This window comes from Lagenorhynchus albirostris, chromosome 21 (assembly GCF_949774975.1).
Source record: "Lagenorhynchus albirostris chromosome 21, mLagAlb1.1, whole genome shotgun sequence".
Taxonomy (NCBI): Eukaryota; Metazoa; Chordata; class Mammalia; order Artiodactyla; family Delphinidae; genus Lagenorhynchus; species Lagenorhynchus albirostris.
The window spans coordinates 538556-559818 of record NC_083115.1 but is presented as its reverse complement, the minus strand read 5'-3'; the positions used below and the strand labels follow the sequence as shown (position 1 = coordinate 559818).

Here is a 21263-nt window from a genome sequence, read left to right as displayed (position 1 = left end):
GTTTTTGATAGATAAATCAGAGGATTCGCGTATAAGAATTAAAAGCAAAATCAGGAGATGGCTATGAAGGCAATGAATTTGAAAATCATGATGCTTATACAGGTCAGAGAATAGTTACATATGCTGAAGAATACTTTGGAAGTTAACCTTAACTCTTATGGAAGAAGGTGGTGATTTACTAAGACTATCATTACATTAACTTTTTCCAAGCTATCAGGCTCTGACGATTGCCACATTAAATCACATCTACATAATGTTTTTGGACATTAGTTTTTAATGCCCACATTTGTTTGAAGATGAAGATCTTTTCAGAATATATGTTGTAATCTTTCCATTGGTACTTCAGTGAATTCCTCTTCTACCTGAGATACATATCCTCTTCCCAGGAGGGTTTTGACGTAGTCACAGCAAGTCCATCTTGGGAAGGACAAGAGGTGTAAAGCAGTGAATAAAAACCTGAGCTCTGGAGGCAGATGGTCCTATGTGTGAGTTCCAGTTTTGCCACTGAAACTCTGTCACCTGGGAGAGTTGCCAGATTTAGCAAATAAAAGTACAAAACACCCAGTTAAGCTTGAATTTCAGATAAGTAATAAATAATGTTTAGTGTAAGTATGCCTCATGCAAAGTTGGGGGGTGGTAATACCTATGCTTGAAAAAAGTTAGTCACTGTTTATCTGAAGTTCACATTTAACTGGCCTCCTGCATTTGATCTGGTACCCTACAACCTGCAGCAAGTAACAATCTGCCTACTCTATAGCTTTGAGATCAGTGAGATGGAATAAGTCATACTTATTTCATAGGTTGTAGAGAGTTAAATGAAATAGTACATATAAGTGCTCAGCATGTAGCAGCTCAATAAATGTTACCTGTATGGATCATATCTTCTCAGTTGTCAGACACCCAGCCTGGCATGTCCTAAAGCGCGACTGTAGCTGCAAACAGTTTTAGCCATCCAGGTTGGAGTTCTCTTGGGAGAATAGTATACTAGTCTGAGTGGTCAGAGACGTGTACTCTTATTGTTGTAGGTTTTAGAGGGAGAATTATATAACAGATTCAAGCTCCTCTGCCCCGAAGTGAAGACAGGAAGTGAAAGCCTAGATTTTTCAAGGGAAAAAAAGTCAAGGAAAAAATGTGAAAGGCTTTGGAATCAAACTGCCTATGATTCCTTTTTGAGATCTCCCACCTAATAACACTCTCTTTACCCTCTCTGCACCCCCATTTTCCTCATCTGTAAAATGGGAATAATACCCATGGGTGGTGGTGAAGAGGGAACAATGTCATACATGTACAGGTCCCGGCACTTGTTAACTACTCAGTAAATGTTGTTGCCATGTTTGTCTATAATGCCAAACTGCCAATTTGATTCAAAATAAGTGATTCTCCCCAGGCCCAGCATGCTTGGCATGGGGAATGGAATGGATGGATTCTGGATGTTTACTTCAAGTGTCCTGTAAAGTCTTGAGTAGGACAAGCATGGGCTGTATGTAACAATAGTACCTTTCATTCATATATTGCTTTACAAAGTACAGATGTTTTCATATTGACAATTTGATTTCATCCTCACGATTCTATGAGGTAGATTGTTGTTATCTTATCTTTACTGATGAAGCAACCAAAGGCTAGTGTTAGTGGCCTAAAGTCACACAGCTGATGGAAGGGGCACGTTCGATACAAGTGAACTGATTTCTAGTCCACTGTTCTTTGTTCTGTGCTGTGGCCTCCCTGATGGGAGTCATGGTGTCAGGGTCATCATCACCGAGGTCCTTGTCTTCTCAACACCTGTTTCTTTAAAACATGCCGTGGTCAAGACAATTTATGAGGTATCGTGGGGACTAAAGAGAGGCAGAGTCTTGATCACATGTGTGAGGAGTTTAAAATATAGTATCTAGATTTTTAGTTGAAGAAGTAAAGCATTTATGGTGTGGTAAACATTCAAATGGTACAGAAGGTTATCCATAGAAAATTCTCTCTACCACTCCATTCCCCCAGTTGCCTTCTACAAAGGAAATCTCAGCAGTGGTTTCTTCTGTATCCTTTCAGAGATGTAGTGAGAGCAAACGTAGATACATTTTTTCTACAAGGTAGGAACATACTAAACAGACTGTTTTGCACCTTACTTTTCCCCTTTAATCGCATATTCTAATATAGCTACCCCAGTTTTAGCTTAAATGACTTTAAATACTAATGGGGAGCAATCTGTCTCTGGTGCCACTGTTGAAACTGTCTTACCCAATTTTTTATTTGTGCTTAATGTGTGGGAAAATGGGCCATCCTTCTCCCACAATTTAGGAAAATGGTCTGATACATCCCCAGTCTGCACTGCTGCCCCCCCAAGCCCCGTCACACCACCCCTCACCAGACACCGCCAGTCTCGATGCAGCTTCCCTTGCTCTCTTCCAATCCTTTCTCCACTTGGTGGCCAGGGCAACCTTTAAGTACATGAATTAGCGCAGGTCACTCTACTGCTAAAATGCCCCAGTGGTTGCCCAACACACGTGGAATTAACCCTTGTTTTCTGGTCAAAAACCCTGTGTGACGTGGTTACCTCTTTGTCCTTGTCAGGACCCACGTCTCAAGCCACCGTGCTCTAGCCATGGTGGCCTTGTTTGTTTCTCAGACCCACCAGGTTCAGTTATGCCAGGAGCTCTTTCCCTTTATCTTCCTATGGCTGTCGCTTACACCCTAAATTTCCTTGCAGAGAGGCTTTTTCAACCATCCAGTCTAAAGCTACTTTTTGAGTTATTGTTACCTTATTTTAGTTACCTTATAATAATTATTTGGCAGCCTCCCAGAAAGTGAATAATCTTTATTTGTTTTCTTATTCTTTTACTGTCTGTTTCTACCCCCACTAAATCTAAGTTCTATGCCTGTGTTGTTCACCACTGGGCTTTCAATGCCTGTATGAGTACCTGACAACCTGCCCACCTGACAGGTAGTAGAGACTCAGTTGACTGAATGTATGAATGAATGAGTGAATAGTTTTAAGAGATTTATTTATACAATATCGTTACAGTTGTTACAACTGTTATGTTATACTATACTGTTCATGTCCCAAATATGAACTAGTCTTCTAATAGTTATAAAAAAATACTATTCTGTATAAGTACTTATACTGTATATAATACTATTATAGAAAAAAATGCAATCTTATCATTGTTTATTAGTTATAAAAAATACTTTCCCCTGACCTATCAGCATATGTTAGGATAAAATATTTGTTGTGGTTACTGTATGCTAGAGCAATACAGTGAGTCAAGCAGGCATGCCACATAGGCAGTTGGAGCACACAGGTGACAGAGATGCATGACAGGTTAAACGAGAATGGAATGAATAACCGTCAGCACAGGTACACTGTTTTCTCAGGTAAGAACTCAGGATCGTGGATATCTTTCCTTGTGAAAACATTACTTTGAAATAACTAAATAACAAGTCCTGAGCTGATGTAACAGAAAGTAAAAGGCAAAGAAATGGAAGAATCTGAATAGCGTTGTTCGTTTTTAAATTTGTAAACTAGCGTCTAGTAAGTTTTTAACAACAAAGCATTTATTGAAGTTGTAAAATCTATTGCTCAATCTATGTTAACTTAAAACATTTTATATATACTGTATATATACTACGTTATAGTATGGTATATATGTCAGTATTGCATCAGGATTAAGGCAGACTTTACAAGCACAGACTTTGGCTTCAGACAGACCTGTCTTCAGATCCCCAGCTCTGCTCTATGCCCTTTGGCAGATTACTTAACCTTTATGAGCATTAGGTATGTCATTTCTAAAGCAGGGATAATAATACCTCATTCATACAGTTGCCGTGAGGACTCAGATTAAATAGAAATAACTCTCTTAGCACGATGCTTCACGTAGTGTGGCCTCATAGATGGTTATATTATTATCTATCATCAGTGGAATATCAGCCATTGAGAAATGGCTAGAGCATCATCACAGAGTTAGAGAAATCTCATCAAGTGAAACATCCAATATCCAGAAGTGTTAAGTCTCTAAATCATAAACCAGGAAGTTTTGCTGTATCTATTCTCTATTTGGGATTCTCATTGTTCTTTCCCAGCAGTTTTCTGATAACTTCATTCTAATCAGAATTTCAACCCTGATGTCCTGTTGGATAACAGATGTGTTTAGTTTGGCCCACAGTGGGGGTTTTTTTGTTTGTTTTTGTTGCTCTTTTTGTTGCCACACTTGAAAATTTGTGAGCCTTGAGTAATTTGTACTTCTGAAAAATAATAAGAGCTAGGCATAGTGAATCCACACTCCCACCTGATTGAAATCAGGCTACAGCTGAGTGTCACCCGCCCCTCTAGATCAGGCTTTCTCTAATTCCCAAGAGTATCTCCCTGGCTACTGTACTCAGCTATGTTACCTGCTTGCTGATGAGTCTTAGTCAGTTTTTTGATATTGGACCAGCATTTAGACTTGATATTCAAATCAACTCATTAGGATATGTTTACAGGTTTTTTTAAATTGAGGTATAATTGGCATATAACATCATGTTAGTTTCAGCATACAACATAATGATTTGATCTTTGTATACATTGTGAAATGATCACCCCATAAGTCTAGTTAACACCCATCACCTTACATAGTTACAAAAAAATTTTTTCTTGTGATGAGGACTTTTAAGATCTCTGTTAACAGCTTTCAAATATGCAGCACAGTACTGTTAACTATAGTCACCATGCTGCACATTACATCCCCATGACTTATTTATCTTATGATTGGAATGTTGTACCTTTTAACCCCCTTTGCTCATTTCTCCCACTCCCCCATCCCTACCCCACCCCTCTGGCAACCCCACCAATCTTCTCTCTATATGAGCTTGGGGTTTTTGTGTGTGTTTGTTCTAGATTCCACGTATATGAGATCACATGGTATTTATCTTTTCCTTCTGACCTATTTCACTTCACATAATACTCAGAAGCTTCATCCATCTTATTGCAAATGGCGAGATTTCATTTTTTATGGGTGAATAATTTTCCTTTGCGTGTGTGTGTGTGTGTGTGTGTATTTGTGTATATGTGTGCATGTGTGTATGTGTGTGTGTGTGTGTATGGGTGTGGAGAGAGAGAAAGAGAGAGAGAGAGGAAGCAGTTTATCCATTTATGGACCCGTACATTGTTTCCATATCTTGGATATTATAAATAAAATAATGCTGCAGTGCACGTAGGAGTCCATATGTCTTTTCAGTATATGTTAAAATTAGCGTTTTTGTTTCCTTCAGTAAATACCCAGAAGTGGGACCGCAGGATCATATGGCAGTTCTAGTTTTAATTTCTGTGAGAAACTCCATACTGTTCTCCATAGTGGCTGCACCAATTTACATTCCCACCAACAGTGTATAGGGGATCCCTTTTCTCCACATCCTGGCCAACACTTGGTATTTCTTGTCTTTTTGATAACAGCCATTCTGACAGGTGTGAGGTGGTGTCTCATTTGGTTTTGATTTGCATTTCCTTGATGATTAGTGATATTGAGTATATTTTCATTTGCCTATTGGCCATCTGTATGTCTTCTTTGAAAAAATGTCTCTTCAGATCCCTTGCCCATATTTTAATTGAGTTTGTTTGTTTGTTTTTTGTGATCAAGTTGTGAGTTCTTTGTATATTTTGGATATTAACCCCTTATCAGACATACTGTTTGCAAATACTTTCTCTCATTCAGTTCATTGCTTTTTCATTCTGTTGATGATTTCCTTTGCTGTGCAGAAGCCTTTTAGTTTGAATAGTCTCACTTATTTATTTTTGCTTTTGTTGCCTTTGCTTTTTGTGTCAAATCCAAAAACTCATCACCAAGACCAATGTCAGGGAGTTTACTGCCTATGTTTTCTTCTAGGAGTTTTATGGTTTCAGGTCTTACATTCAACTCTTTAATCCATTTTGAGTTAAATTTTGTATATGGTGTAAGATAGTGGTCCAGTTCCATTCTTTTGCATGTGGCTGTTCAGTTTTCCTAACACCATTTATTAAAGAGACTTTCCTTTCCCCGTTGTATAGTCAGGGCTCCTTTGTCATAAATCAATTGACCATATATGTGTGGACTTATTTCTGGCTCTCTCTTCTGTTCCATTGATCTGCATGTCTGTTTTTATGTCACTATCATACTGTTTTGATTACTATAGTTTTGTAATATATTTTGAAATCAGGGAGTGTAATGCCTCTAGCTTTTTTTGTCCTTTCTCAAAATTGCTTTTGCTATCCAGGGTCTTTTGTGCCTCCACACAAATTTTAGGATTGTTTTCTTCTATTTCTGTGAAAAAAATGCCACTGGAATTTTGATAGGGAGTGCATTGAATCTGTAGATTGCTTTGGGTAATATAGGACATTTTAATGATATTAATTCTTCCAATTCATGAACACAGAATATCTTTCCATTTATTTGGTCATCTTCAATGTTTTTCATCAGTGTCTTATAATTTTCAGTGCATAGGTTTTTCACTTTATTAAATTTATTCCTATATATTTTATTCTTGTTGATGAAATTATAAATGAGATTGTTTTCTTCATTTCTCTTTCTGATAGTTCATTATTAGTGTATAGAAATCAACAGATTTCTGTATATTGATTTCATATCCTGCAACTTAATTGAATTTTTAAGTTAGTTTTAGAAGTTTTTTTTGTGGAGTCTAAGTTTTTCTATACATAATATCATGTCATCTCCAAATAGTGACAATTTTACTTCTTCTTTTCCAATTTGAATGCCTTTTATTTCCCTCTCTTGCCTAATCGCTCTGGCCAGGATTTCCAATACTATGTTGAATAAAAGCAGTGAGAATGGGCATCCTTGTCTTGCTCCTGACATTAGAGCAGAAGCTTTCAGTTTTTTAATGTAAATTGATGCAGGCACTTTGGGTGTTAGCTGTGGGCTTCTCATATATGGCTTTTATTGTGTTGAGGGATATGTTTACAGTATTAACAAGGAGAAAAAAATTCTTTCTACTTAAGTTTTTGCTCAAAAAGGAGCTTAGTACAAATATCAAATCATTATGTTGTGCACCTGAACCTAATATAATGTTATATGTCAATCATGCCTCAATTTAGAAAAAGGAACTTAGTGGCTATTTTGTATTTAAATACATTTACATTTTGAATAATGTTATTTGAACTAGCATAGTTAGGAAAGTTTCCTTAAGACACAGCAGCCAGTCAAATGGGAGGTAATCATAAGGTGTAGAAAAGACACTTTAGGAGGAATATGCTCTGTAGAAATACTCATGACACCTTATTGACCAATTCTACCCTCAGAATGAATGAAATGAAACAATATGTGTGTGTGTGTGTGTGTGTGTGTGTGTGTGTGTGTGTGTATATATGTAATAGTTTGGAGTACTGTGTCAGCATAAATGGTAATAAAGGGAACGTTTTTGTTCCCTTTCAGGTTTGGTTGAGTGCACCTCCAGAGCTGGTTACCAAATCTTTTGGTAGGTGTGCATATTTAGTATTATCTTTGGCTGCATCTCCCCCCCTTTGGTGATAAGGAAGGGTGGTTCCTATTTTAGCTCACAAAGATACATTTGACAGTAGGCAATCAGGCGAGCCCCACTTGCTGTTCCTCCCTCTTAGGGAATAATCAGTCTTCCTCCCTCTTTACCTTTTTCTTTTTTTTTTTTTTTTTTTTTTGCGGTACGCGGGCCTCTCACTCCTGTGGCCTCACCTGTCGCGGAGCACAGGCTCCGGACGTGCATGCTCAGCAGCCATGGCTCACAGGCCTAGCCGCTCCGTGGCATGTGGGATCCTCCCGGACCTGGGCACGAGCCCGTGTCCCCTGCATCAGCAGGCGGACTCTCAACCACTGCGCCACCGGGGAAGCCCCCTTTTTCATTTTTATATGTACAATTTAAAAATTACTTTTATTTCCTAATTTATAGAGTCATACCTGGGATCTGGGAGCAAATAGTGATGCTGCTAATCAATAACCATGGGGAAAAATAAGTGAGGGACACAGGAAAAGGGAGTAGGGACTAGGGAAAGAACTAGTTTGAGAGTTTGACCAGGTGATTTCTAAGATCCTTTTGAAGTGGAATCATAGAATGGTAGATCTGGAAGGGGGTCAAAAAAGGTAACCTTATGCAACCCTCTCATAGCACATATTTAGAAAATGAAGGCCAGGTAAATGAAATTATTTGTCTTGAAAGGGCAAGTTCATGATTGTCGAACCCCCTCCTCCCCTCAAATTCTTAGATCCTGAGACTGGATCTGTTCTCTCTTCTATTAAATATTTGTCTAAAAATTACTTGTCATATGATGTCACATATTAGATACTATGTGTGAAAGTGCCTTGCACATTGATGGCAGGAAATAAAAAGTTGATTCTGCTAGCTAATTCTCCATTAGGTCAAGTTCAGTCAGGATTAGCAGTACGTTTTGTTATCCTTACATAAGAGGCCCCAGAAGGCAGAGTGGATTCTTCTACACCTAGCATAATGCCACTGTGGCCTATAGATGTACTCACAAGTGTTTGTTATGTGATGAATCATGCATATTAATTATACTTCAGATTCCCTTTCAGTAAGGCGAGTGCTTTTATGTTACTGTCGTGGTATCTGTTATGGTTTGGCGTTGGCTCATCTCTGCAGTAGAGTCAGACACTTAATGGTTAGATGTTTCTGCCATTGCTGGCTGGGTTTGTAAGTGCGCCACAACCTGTGGTAAGTTAACGCTCCAGGACATAGATTTTGACCCTGTTTACATGGTGACTGGATCCAAAAAATAGATCTGACTATAGATGTGGGAAAAAGCCAAACTCAGAATAAGTTATTTATATTGAGCATGCTTTTGTCACCCTGAATGAGAGCTAAAGAGAGGAATGCCTGCAAGGTTGCTTGTTAATATGTGTTCTTTAATGTCGTGTTCTTTAAACTTGGGTACATGAAAACTTTCCACTGGATACAGGAATCGGTTTCCAGAAACTCATCTTTTATATGTTATTCTCCCTAAAATGGATCTACCTATGAATACTCTTGTGGTCAGAGTTTCAGGCTGTTTATCCTTTTTTACTTCTGGTTGACAATTGCCTTCTGCCACTTAAGAAAAAGAAAAAAAGAAGGCGGCGGCACAGTTCTCACCCATAACTTTATTTGGTATGTTGCACGGGTATAGCAACTTCCACGGGTAGAGGGGCAAACAAAGAGTCAATTCTAAATATTGGTTTTAGGGAAGCCCTCTTTAATGAGGTAGTAATGCAGTTTCTCAATATTATTTTAAGGTATAAGGAAGAAAATAAAAGTTGAGGGCCATTGATTTAAGATATTTTGAGTTTTTCTAACCAATTTGAAATTCATATGGTAACTAGATTTATTAATTTTTTTAAATAAATTTATTTTTATTTTTGGCTGTGTTGGGTCATCGTTCCTGCGTGTGGCCTCTCTCTAGTTGCAGCGAGCAGGGGCTACTCTTCGTTGTGGTGCATGGGCTTCTCATTGCGGTGGCTTCTCTTGTTGCAGAGCACCGGCTCTAGGCGCGCGTGCTCATTAGTTGTGGCTTGCAGGCTCCAGAGCGCACGCTCAGTAGTTGCAGTTCATGGGCTTAGCTGCTTCGTGGCATGTGGGATCTTCCCGGACCAGGGCTCAAACTCGTGTCCCCTGCACTGCCAGGCGGATTCTTAACCACTGCGCCACCAAGGAAGCCCCTAGATTTATTAATTTTTAACCAATGTCTTTTTCAAACACAGTCTTTCTCTGATAACATTTTCCAGAGTGTTGCATATTTAGTTCTATACTTAGAAGTCTGCTTGATCTGAATATCTGCATGAAGCAGCATTGCACTTGAACAAGATAGCCATGGCGTTGATGGTGTCATAATTCTTGGGTACAAATTTCACTGTGGTCACTGTCAGTCTCACGAAGGGAAACTGGAAGTTGTGTTATCCCCTATACTTTTCCTAGTAATTCAAGGAGGACAGAGAAAGAAAAATCATTGGAGTTGAGAGACGATTGAACAAAAATACATGAATTTCATAGATTGCAAAATGTGCTTCTGGAGAGAAAGAGACTCATGGTTACCTGATGCATGGTAATAGGGAAAGCTTCAGAGAACCGTGTGTGGGCTGTCAAAGATGGTGCTAAGCTTTGAATAAAATTGCATTTTATCATCTCGATGAGAAGCAATTAAAAGTTGAAGAACAAAGACTTAAAAGTAAATTTAGACCAAGATACCTTGATCTCTGTAATTTAAGCAAGTTACTTTGCTTTCTCATTCTTAAAACTGATGAACTTCAACTTTGAGGAATCATTCTGTCCTCTTTAGTCTCAGTGGAGGTATTTGATTATTGTCTAGCTCCTGGGTTAAGTTGCAGGAATTTCAGTTTGAAGAAGACAGGTAACCTCACAAAGCAGTGATTTTTAACCAAGGGTTTGTATCAGAGTTATGTGTGGATCCTTTGGAAATATTCATGTTTAGGTTCCTAATCTGTGAATCTGATTCAGTAGATCTGGGATGGGACTCAGTGATCAATATTTTAAAAAGTTCATTGGCTCATTCTGGCACATACCCTCATACTTTCAGTTGAGAGCACTCTGGTAGACAATTGTGTTTTACCTGGGGACTGACTTTGGAAAAGTTTCTGGAAGTCACCCTGTGGGTATGATCATTCTTTATTCAGAAATCTGTCTTCCATTTATACCTCGTGTGTTAATTTCCTAGGGCTGCTGCAACAAATTACCACAAACTTGGTGTTCTAAAACAACAGGGATTTATTCTCTCACAACTTTGGGGGCCAGACGTCTGAAATCAAGGTGTGGAGAGTGCTGCGCTCCTCTAGAGGGTCTAGGGGAGGATGTCTTCCCTGGTTCTTCCAACCTCTGGTGGTTGCCAGCATTCCTTGTGTTGTGTCTGTATCACTTCAGTTTCTCTGTCCATCTTCCTGTTACCTTCTCTTCTGTCTTTGTTAAATCTCCCTCTGCTGCCTTCTTATAGGGACACCACTCAGCCCAGATGTTCTCTCCCATTCAAGATCATTAACTTAATTGTGTTTGCAAACTTTTTGTGGAATGCAGAAACATTTGCAGGTTCTGGGGTTTAGGACCTGGATGTCTTTTGGGGGTCCATTATTTAGCCTGAGACAGCTGGCTATCACCTCACTGCATATAATTTATATGGGCTGCTCTGGCCCATTGAGATTGATTTCGTCCCTTTCCCCACTTGTCTCCAGCTACCAATTCATGGCCACAGGGAAATGGAAGCCTTCTGTGACAGTGTTTACCCACAAATCTTGCTTTCTTGGACCTAGATCAGATAACCCCTCACATAGCTAGAGATAAATTATTTTACTTAGTTGTCAAATACACCTCCAATTTCAGCCATTTGTATGGCAAATACCTTTGGTCATAAGTGGAGTGGGAGTATACGATCCGTGCAGCAAACCATCATCCTCACTGACAAAGGCATCCCAAGCATGTGTCCCAGCAACGGTGGCTCTTGTTTAAAGCTCATCCTTAAGAAGAGAATATCACAGTGACCAGCATTACATGACTCGATTCCAGGAGAGGCACGAGCCTTCTTCCCTTTCACGTGAGCCTTGACCTAAGCCAGGCATTTACAATGCTGTCAAGTTTGGTTTTAGGAGAGAGAATGTAGTTAGCTGTAGTTAGCTGATAGGAAAGAATTTAGTTAGTTGAAAGGATAGAATGTACTTAGTTGAATGTAGTCACTTGATTTCTGAGAGAAATGTAATTTCTGAGTCAAACTTTATGAAAACTAGCTATAGCACCTTAAGAGAATTTTTTAAACAAGGGGCTTCATTTTCCCCATCTACAAAAGGAAGAATTTATTTCATGACCTCTAAGGCCCCTTTCAGCTCTGAAATTCCATTTTGTTGTTTCTTGAGTTTTAACAGTTTGTCCTAAAAACACTATTACTAAAAGGCTTGTTCTTGTGCCATTAGTAGGCAGGTGCAAGATTGGTAGTAAAGATGATTTTAACCTGGAGCATCCTTGATTGTGTGGTAGAAATATATGTAAAAGTATTTTGAATGGAACAATTGATAGAAAAATTTTGGCATTCCTAGGATTCTGACTTGGGCATGTTTTATATCACCATAAACTACCCATCCTTGGGCTTTATGTGTAGTGTTTCTGTACTCCAGTAATTAAATGTTTTATATCAATGGGGTTTACTAAGATTGAGAGTACACTTTCACTATTAGGCCTTCATGTACTAGTTAGTTCCTTTTTACGGAGTTTGTGATGCTTTGTGACACATGAATCTGAACTTCACAGGAGTTCACATGGGCCGAAGATAAACCCTTAGGTTCAGCCACATTTAAGGGATAAGATGAGGAAGATATGAGTAAGGAGAAGGATTGTCAAAGGAGATAGGAGAAAATTCAGGAAACTATGTATTGTGTCACAGAAAATAAGGAAGAATATATTCAATGTTTGAGAGTATTCAGTGCTGCTGAAGGTGAAGAGATACAGAACACTAGAGTGGCCTTGAACGAGGAAAGCTGATGAATTTGTTGTGATAAGTTTTAATGGAGGAACAGGGATGGAAACTAGATTGAAGAGAATAGATCAAGCGGAGGTAAGAATTGCTGAAACTTCTCTCAGGAGAGGTTCTGAGGAGCAAAGCGTGGCAACTAAATTGCAGAGATGGGGTTTGGAGAGACCTGCACAGGTTTGAAAGCTGATAGAGGGGAGCAGGTAAAGGAAGAGCTGTTACCCCAGAAAGGGAAGGTCAGGACCTGTGTTAGAGGCTTAGCCTGGCAGGCATGGACCACTCCTTCCCTTCCTGTCAGAAAGGAGGAAAGAACAGATGCCAATGCAGATACATTTTAGGGAAAATGGCAAAAAAGTTAAAAGAGACTCATGAATGAATGCTCTGCGGAAGTGTGAGATGTTAGTGTGTACTGTTGTTAATGTTCTCTATTAATGTTGAATTAGTCACCTACCAGGAGCTCAGGAGGTCTGCACTTGCGGCCAGTCAGTGCCACCCCTCTGTAATAGATACCCCAGCCCCCTTGACTGCAGGGAAGGGCCGAATCATAACTCCTCATCTCCCAGGCACATGGATTGATCAGTGCGGAGGACAGGTGACCTACATCATACCAGTTGGAATCTTTTCAAACTGGAGCTGGGAGAAAAGAACTGTGGGTTTCTCTTATTCAGAGATACAAAGATGTGAATGGGTGCTGTTGATATGGACATGTTTATTGTTTCTTGTGTAGCAAAGAAACAGGGAGTGGGGATGTTTGGGATGGAAAGAGAAGAGTTGAAAGTAGAGGGGGCAGAGTTTATGTTTTTTTCCCAATTTTATTGAGAAATGGTTGACAAGGAGGTAGAATTTTAAATTCCTGTGTCCCTGTGGCCAGCTCCATCTGGATCTTTTTTATGCTTTGGCTACATAAACGTTAGGTCCCCCTTACCCTTAAGGTAGAGTTTAGATTTTTGAATTTGAAACTAAAGAAACCTTAACTAATATAATGTGAAGTCAGAATAGGATTGGTCAAGAGTTACAGTGTTTCTTTTCAGGTACAACAGAAAGGCCATGGGACAAAGAAGTGGAAAGTACCATCAAGACTGGTTGAGGTGATGGGCTGCCTGGGAAAGGATGTGAGGACTGTTGGCTAGAGATGAGGGGGAATCAAGGGACTTCAGTTCCTAACGAAGTGGATACAAGGGTAGGCAGTTGTGATCAGGGTATATGAGTGTTGGATGCATTTGCAAAGCAAATTTTCCTTTTTGAAGAGAAATAATGGACTATCATAAAGCACTAAAAAGATTGAGGAAAATCCCTTTGTAATTTTTTCATTGAAAAGGATAAGGCTAATATCCCGTGTTTAGATTTGTTGCGTTATCATTTACACAAAGAGGACTTAACCTACAATATAGCAAGTTTGTTGAATTTTACAAGACCCTTTATAATAGAGTTTGTTGTGTGATGTGCAGCTGACAGGGAAACAAGAATCTTCTCATTTGAAACTCAGTTCTTTCTTCAAGAAAATATTCTCACAGGCAAAAAATTTGAAAAAAAAAATGATCTAGGGCAGAATTGAATTTATTGGAAAATTTCTAGTTGCTTAGATATCATTTTCTACCTTTATGAACAGGTAGTTTTTTAATCTTTACCATATTGTTAAATTACTCTGGTTAGTATTGAGAGTGATAGTGTATAAAAAACCTTTAATGGTCTGTCTCTTCTGAAAAGCCCACTATTACTTGTGGGTTCAGGACGGCTCCTACAAGGAATAGAATTAATGTAAAGACGCTTATCAGCAAGAGTCTCCTGAGGCTGGAGCTAGACATTGACTCTGCACTTCAGTACATGCAGACTCAAGAGACATTAGCTATATAATAGGTTGTCCTAGTTCTTGAGTGAATTTGAGTTCTTCAAAAAGAACATCCAATTTATAGCATGGTCTTTGTGCCTTGATTTACCCCTTATTTTCTTTTGATGTTTTACCATTTCTGTATTTGAGGACACGTTTTACCATACCCTGATAATGATGAAATGTGTCCTAAGTTTTATTAGCTCCCATAATTATACAGTAGGTAAACTGACTACTGTAGCCACACTGAAGAACTCCCATGGAGTCTGTCAAGACACTGGCTAAGGATACATGTATCGCATCTTAAATAATATAAAATCTGTAACTAAGCATCTTTGTCCTGAATTGGGACGTGCTTTGCTAGAAAGGGAGTTCACTAGCTGGATGCAGTCTTTTTGATCACACACATGTAGACTTCCTCTCACACTTAGAAGATAGATCTACAAGGCAGTTCTGCCTCTGCTCTGCTGTGCTGCCTGGGAAATGTTATGAACTTACCATTTCCTCATGTGAAAGATGAGGGGTTGGATGGCATCTGATCCCCCTTTTCCCATCTCAGAGTGAATGAGATGAGTCTCATAAGTCCAAATCCTTCTTTAAAGAAAAATGTTCCAACTGCATCATGTTATTAGACACATAGTCCTCTCTTCAACGCAATTTGCTGTTATATCTTAGAGATGCACTTGTGTTTTCTTTATAACATCTCACTCAAAAGTAAGAAACTAGAGGTGTGGGTAGCATTTTCTTGGATTAGCTGTAGTGGAACAACGTGATTACAAGGAGCTTACACGTGACGCCAGAGCTGGGAGGTGTGGTGGGGCAGTCTTCTGCTGCCTGGACGGAGCCTTGGAGGCTCCAAGGAAGCTTTCTGTCTGCTGCACCACCGCACCCGCCAGTGCGGCACTCACCAACTGTAAAGCAGAGTCAGGAGGTGGGACCCATAAAAGCTGCTTAATCCATTCCTCTGTCCATGGACACCTAGCTTGCTTCCAGGACCTGGCTATTGTGAATAGTGCTGCAGTGAACACTGGAGTGCATGTGGCTTTTTTTTTTTTTTTTAAACATCTCTATTGGAGTATAATTGCTTTACAATAGTGTGTTAGTTTCTGCTGTATAACACAGTGAATCAGCTGTACATATACATATATCCCCATATCCCCGCCCTCTTGCGTCTCCCTCCCACCCTCCCTATCCCACCCCTCTAGGTGGTCACAGAGCACCGAGCTGATCTCCCTGTGCTATGCAGCTGCTTCCCACTAGCTATCTGTTTTACATTTGGTAGTGTATATAAGTCCATGCCACTCTCTCACTTTGTCCCAGCTTACCCTTCCTCCTCCCCATGTCCTCAAGTCCATTTTCTACGTCTGCATCTTTATTCCTGTCCTGCCCCTAGGGTCTTCAGAACCATTTTTTTTCCTTTAGATTCCATATATATGCATTAGCATACAGTATTTGTTTTTCTCTTTCTGACTTACTTGACTCTGTATGACAGACTCTGGGTCCATCCACCTCACTACAAATAACTCAATTTCGTTTCTTTTTATGGCTGAGTAATATTCCATTGTATATATGTGCCACATCTTCTTTATCCATTCATCTATCGGTGGACATTTAGGTTGCTTCCATGTTCTGGCTATTGTAAATAGTGCTGCAGTGAACATTTTGGTAAATGACTCTTTCTGAATTATGGTCTTCTCAGGGTATATGCCAAGTAGTGGGATTGCTGGGTCGTATGGTAGTTCTATTTTTAGTTTTTTAAGGAACCTCCATACTGTTCCCCATAGTGGCTGTATCAATTTACGTTCCCACCAACAGTGCAAGAGGGTTCCCTTTTCTCCACACCCTCTCCAGCATTTAATGTTTGTAGATTTTTTGATGATGGCCATTCTGATACAATGGAATATTACGCAGCCATAAAAGGAATGAAATTGGGTCATTTGTAGAGATGTGGATGGACCTAGAGACTGTCATACAGAGTGAAATCAGAAGGAGAAAGACAAATATCGTATATTAACGCATATATGTGGAATCTAAAAGAGTGGTACAGATGAACCTATTTGCAAAGCAGAAATAGAGACACAGATGTAGAAAACAAACATATGGACCCCGAGGGTGGGAAAGGGAGGGTGGGATGAATTGGGAGATTGGGATTGACATATATACACTACTGTGTACAAAATAGGTAACTAATGAGAATGTGCTGTGCAGCACAGGGAACTCAGTGCTCTGTGGTGATCTAAATGGGAAGGAAATCCAACAAAGAGGGCATATACATGTACATATAGCTGATTCACTTGACTGTACAGCAGAAACTAACACACCATTGTAAAGCAACTTTATCCCAATAAAAAAACAAAACAAAACAAAAAGCTGTTTAAGTCATTGGCATAGAAACTCTGAAATTATTCTGAGATAGTCTCCCATAATTGGGCTTCAGTCTCCTTTCCATGTGTCTTACTCATTAAGTTGTTATGAAAACAGTTATATTTAGTCCATTAATGAAAAGGTATGAATATTGAAATTTCCAAAGCAATGAAACTATAAGACCATATTTTGAATAAGAAAAATAGAGTACATGGTCTAATTTTAATCATGTCCTATATTTTACTGTGGTAAAATGTAGTACAGTGTTGTGTGTCTTACAAATGACGTTTTTTACTTCATGAAAAGTCTCTCTCTTTCACAGAGCTCTACCTGCCCTGTGCTCCTTAGCCTCACCTGTGTTTTCTTCATTTCTGCAGTACCAATAGGATGACCCACAAGGGCCCTGGGAGTTGCTTGCTGACTCACTCAAGCCTTTTGGCTTTGGTCATTTGCTGAACGCAAAATGTGAAACAGGGTGAAAAGAATAATTCCATCTTGTTTTCTCTCTTTACAGGCTCTGTACAACTCAATCAAGAATGAGAAGCTTGAATGGGCAGTGTAAGTATGCTGCATGTCAGCCATTTAGTAAATGAACTACTTGCTCTTTTCTTACTGTCTTTCTTTGTGCCTTAGCGGTGACCCTGGAGAAGGGTTAATTGCACCAACTGTTCTCATTTTACACCAGTGTCTTACCTACTTTGTATAAGACACATAAACCCTGAGTATCCCATGTCTTTTTCTTGGTACCCAGCATGCTCCTATTCTTATTTTAAGCTGTTTGCTATGCTTGTATGCAATCAATTATCTTTTTATAAAAAATAGCATTCAAAAAGAAAATATGGTAAAATTACATAAATTCCAGAATCTAACACAGATGATTTGGGTACCATACACTGATTCTGATTATCTCCTTCTTATCATTATAGCAAGGTTTTCTAATCCTGTTTCCTGTGACACTAATTATACCAGGATATTGATAGATAAGCTTAAGAAATGATGGATTAAATGAAGCTAATTTTTTTTTTAACTGAAGAACTTCCAGGAGCTTGTACAGTGCTGATGTTTATTGTCAATCTGTAAGAGAGAAATAGAATTTGCAATGTTTCCTGAACCTATTTTGACAGTAAAATGTAAGGTTTCAAGGTACATACTTTGGGGGAGATAGTATTACAGATAAATTATAACTAACTCTATGTAGACCAAGAAAACCACCCTTGGTAAATTTCTACTAATCAATATAGCAGTTAAGAATTTAATTTTTTAGAAATTGTTAGAGCAGAATCTTTACTAAATTTTTAATCCAGTTATCAAGAAAATTAGAGCCAAATATGTTTTTAAATTTGAACTACATGTGAATTTTATTTTTGATTTTCACTGATATTAAGCTTTCATAAATATTTTTCTGACATGTTACCTAACATAGCCATCTACAGTGAACTTAGGTTTACAAATCATAACTTGGGGGAATAAATCTTATTCTTTCATAATGCACACTGTGGAAAAATGGTTTACCAGTTGACTAGATCTTACATATAACATGCTAGAATGAATTAAAAAATACCAATACCACTTAAATTGTTTGACTAATTGTAAGGGAATGTGGTACTATTTTAAATTGGGGATTCAAAGTATGAGACTGTAATATTTGCAAGTATATGTGATGGCCTATGTTTCTGTGTATGTATATCACCAGACTCAAGTAGAGATAGTGTATCATTTCAAGGAAAACTCATTAAAATTAATATGAATTCATGGCCTGAGGTCCAAAGCGATTATTTTTGGACTTGTTTCTCATGAATGAAAGTGAGTTTCCTAGAAAAATTTCATAAATGATATACTTAGACCCTTGCTGAAATATGAAATGCGTATCTTGACCTATGCAAGATGTCTACTCTCGAAAAAATCAATAGAATGAAATAATTGTAAATATATTCATATTGTGAGAGAGAATATTTTGATGATTCTTTTATAAATTTATTTTTAAAAGCAAATAAATATACTCCTGAGGATCTGTTCTGTAAATCTAGATTTTTGATATATTGAATTTGCTACATTAGGTTTTATTTACATTTATATATAGTGTCAATTCGGTATAAGAAAGCTTTATCTTGGGCCCTATCCATGGATGAGGGTGGATGTTTACCCAAGAACTGGATTCTTCTTTGGCCCTCTTGTCAGGTCAACAGGGCATTGTGTTCAAGAGCCCAGATTTCAAGAGTAAGACAGATTTGGGTTTGAATTCGAGCTCTGCTGTGTACCAGCTGGACCACTGGCCATGTGATCCTTGAGGCCTCAGTTTCCTCTTCAGGATGACACTGTGAAATATTCTAAAACAATAAGCATAAAGCAAGTTACCTCTCAAATGGTAACTAATATTGTAGCTTTTAAAGCTCAGATTTCTATTTTATTTGTCATGTCCCTTTTTATTTCTCTCTTGTTCATACGGTTTCCTATCCACATTTATTCATCACCTACCAAGAATAAGGCAATACAGTAATTTATCATATAATTAACTTTCTTCTCGTATAAAATGAAGCGATTGGAAGAAATGATCACAGCTGTCCTTTTCAGTTTTAATATTCTGTGAATTTTGAAACGTTACAACGTATCAGTATTTCTCAAGCTGGCTCCTTGTCTAGATACACTGCTGTTATCTAGAGGATATAAAACAAAAAGGTTTTATGGGTCAGTGTGATGGACTCTTTGAATTTCTTCAGTAGATAAAGGGCCAATATCCTAACCTTTTTGATCCCTGAGTCCTGTTTTGATAATGAAGTACCTTTCAACAGCTAATAAAACTAGTGTTCCCTAGAACAGTGGTCCCCAACCTTTTTGGCACCAGGGACCGGTTTTGTGGAAGACAGTTTTTCCATGGATGGGGGCAGAGGGGGGTGGGGAGGGATGGCTCAGGTGGCAGTGCAAGCGGTGGGGAGCCGTGGGGAGTGATGGGGAGCGGCAGATGAAGCTTCCCTCACTCTCCCGCCACTCACCTCCTGCTGTGAGGCCCGGTTCCTAATAGGCTGCGGACTGGTATCCCCAGGGGTTGGGGACCCCTGCCCTAGAACACACTTTAGAAAACCCTGCTGTCCATATATCAACTTATGTGATCTTCAGATCAAGAGCTAAGCTTTTTCATTCATAAGTAAGTATATATGCATGTGTGTAACTGTATGTAATACTGTGCTCCCCCAGTTTTCCTTATATCTCTCCAGTCACACCTTCTCTGATTCATTTTCCTCCTATTAGCCATTAATGTTAGTATTTCCCGAAGATTAGCACTTAGAATTGTCTTTTCACTAAAGTCCCATTCTCATCAGTCTCATTCAGTCTTAAGAGTTCATCTGCCATATCTAAAAATTCTTACCTTATATGCAGCTCTGCCCTCTTTCCCAGATTTCAGTTCAACATTTGCATTTTTCTGCAGGACATTTCCTCTGCACTCAGCACTCATCATCTGTCTCTAGACTTCGTCACATGTTCTCCACTTCTATTAATGGCACCAGTATTTCCTAGATTCTGGGCTCCCATCATCCTTGAACCTCTCTGGCCCCTCGTTCGCTCCTGCGGAACTGGCCCCACCAGCAGCCCCACACCATTCCTGCTGCGGCACTCCGAGTTCAGACATCCCTGCTTCTGCCTCCTGACTGTCTCCGCCTCCAGCCTCTTTCCTCTACTTTAACCTGTTTTGAAGCCCTCCTCTGCTCTAAAATGTCATTAAGCTCTGCACATTGTGCCAGTAATCTATTTTATTCCCCGTACTTGTCTTCACACACCCTGTATGTCAACAAAGCTGCCACTAGATGCCATTCCCTGCACTTGCCCCATGGCTTCTGGCTTTTTGGACAGTGCTCATAAAGTAACCTCTGCTTAGAATCTACATCCCTGCCATTCTTTACAGCCCAGCTCATAACATGCTCCATGAATTCTTTCCTGATCTTACCAACCAGAAATAATCTCAGCCTTTAAACATCTTTACTTTATCTGATGACACAGTGATTTCTATTCTCAGTTATAGTTATTGATAGGAATGTTCCATTAAGACTGTAAGCTTAAGGAAGTTATACATGTCTGGATTTGTCCCTGTATATCCTCCTTTGAGGCGCATAGTGCTTATATGTAATGAAGTCTATATAAAAGTCTATAGAAAGAATAATAGCAACAGTGCAAGGAACTGCATTTCCTGAGAGATTTTCTACAGTTGTGTAAGTTTAGATAATAGTTACAGGAAAAGGGTTGCTACTTCAAAGTTTGTAGGATTTCGTAGTATATACTTGCATGGGGGAGATCTTGATATTGATTTATTTTATTTTTACTGAAGTATACTTGATGTACAATGTTATGTACATTACAGGTGTGCAGTATAGTGAGTCACAGTTTTTAAAGGGTATACTCCATTTATAGTTATTATAAAATATTGGCTATATTCCCCATGTTGTACAATATACCCTTGTAGCTTATTTTATACCTAATAGTTTGTACCTCTTAATCCCCTCCCCCTATATTGCCCCTCCCCCCTTCCCTCTCCCCGCTGGTAACCACTGGTTTGTTCTCTACATCTATGGGTCTGCTGCTTTCTTGCTGTATTCACTAGTTTGTTATATTTTTTAGATTCCACATATAATTGAT

General features: G+C 38.9%; 1 protein-coding gene across 2 annotated transcripts in view; it reads left to right on the top strand.

Annotated features, from left to right (window-relative positions):
• Window positions 1-21263, top strand: part of PSD3 (pleckstrin and Sec7 domain containing 3) — a 496191-nt gene that overhangs the window by 319883 nt on the left and 155045 nt on the right. For both annotated transcript variants that reach the window (XM_060136247.1, XM_060136248.1), the window contains one exon: window positions 17152-17195. In XM_060136247.1, the coding sequence (XP_059992230.1) occupies window positions 17152-17195 (44 nt within the window). The remainder of the gene's footprint in view (window positions 1-17151; window positions 17196-21263) is intronic.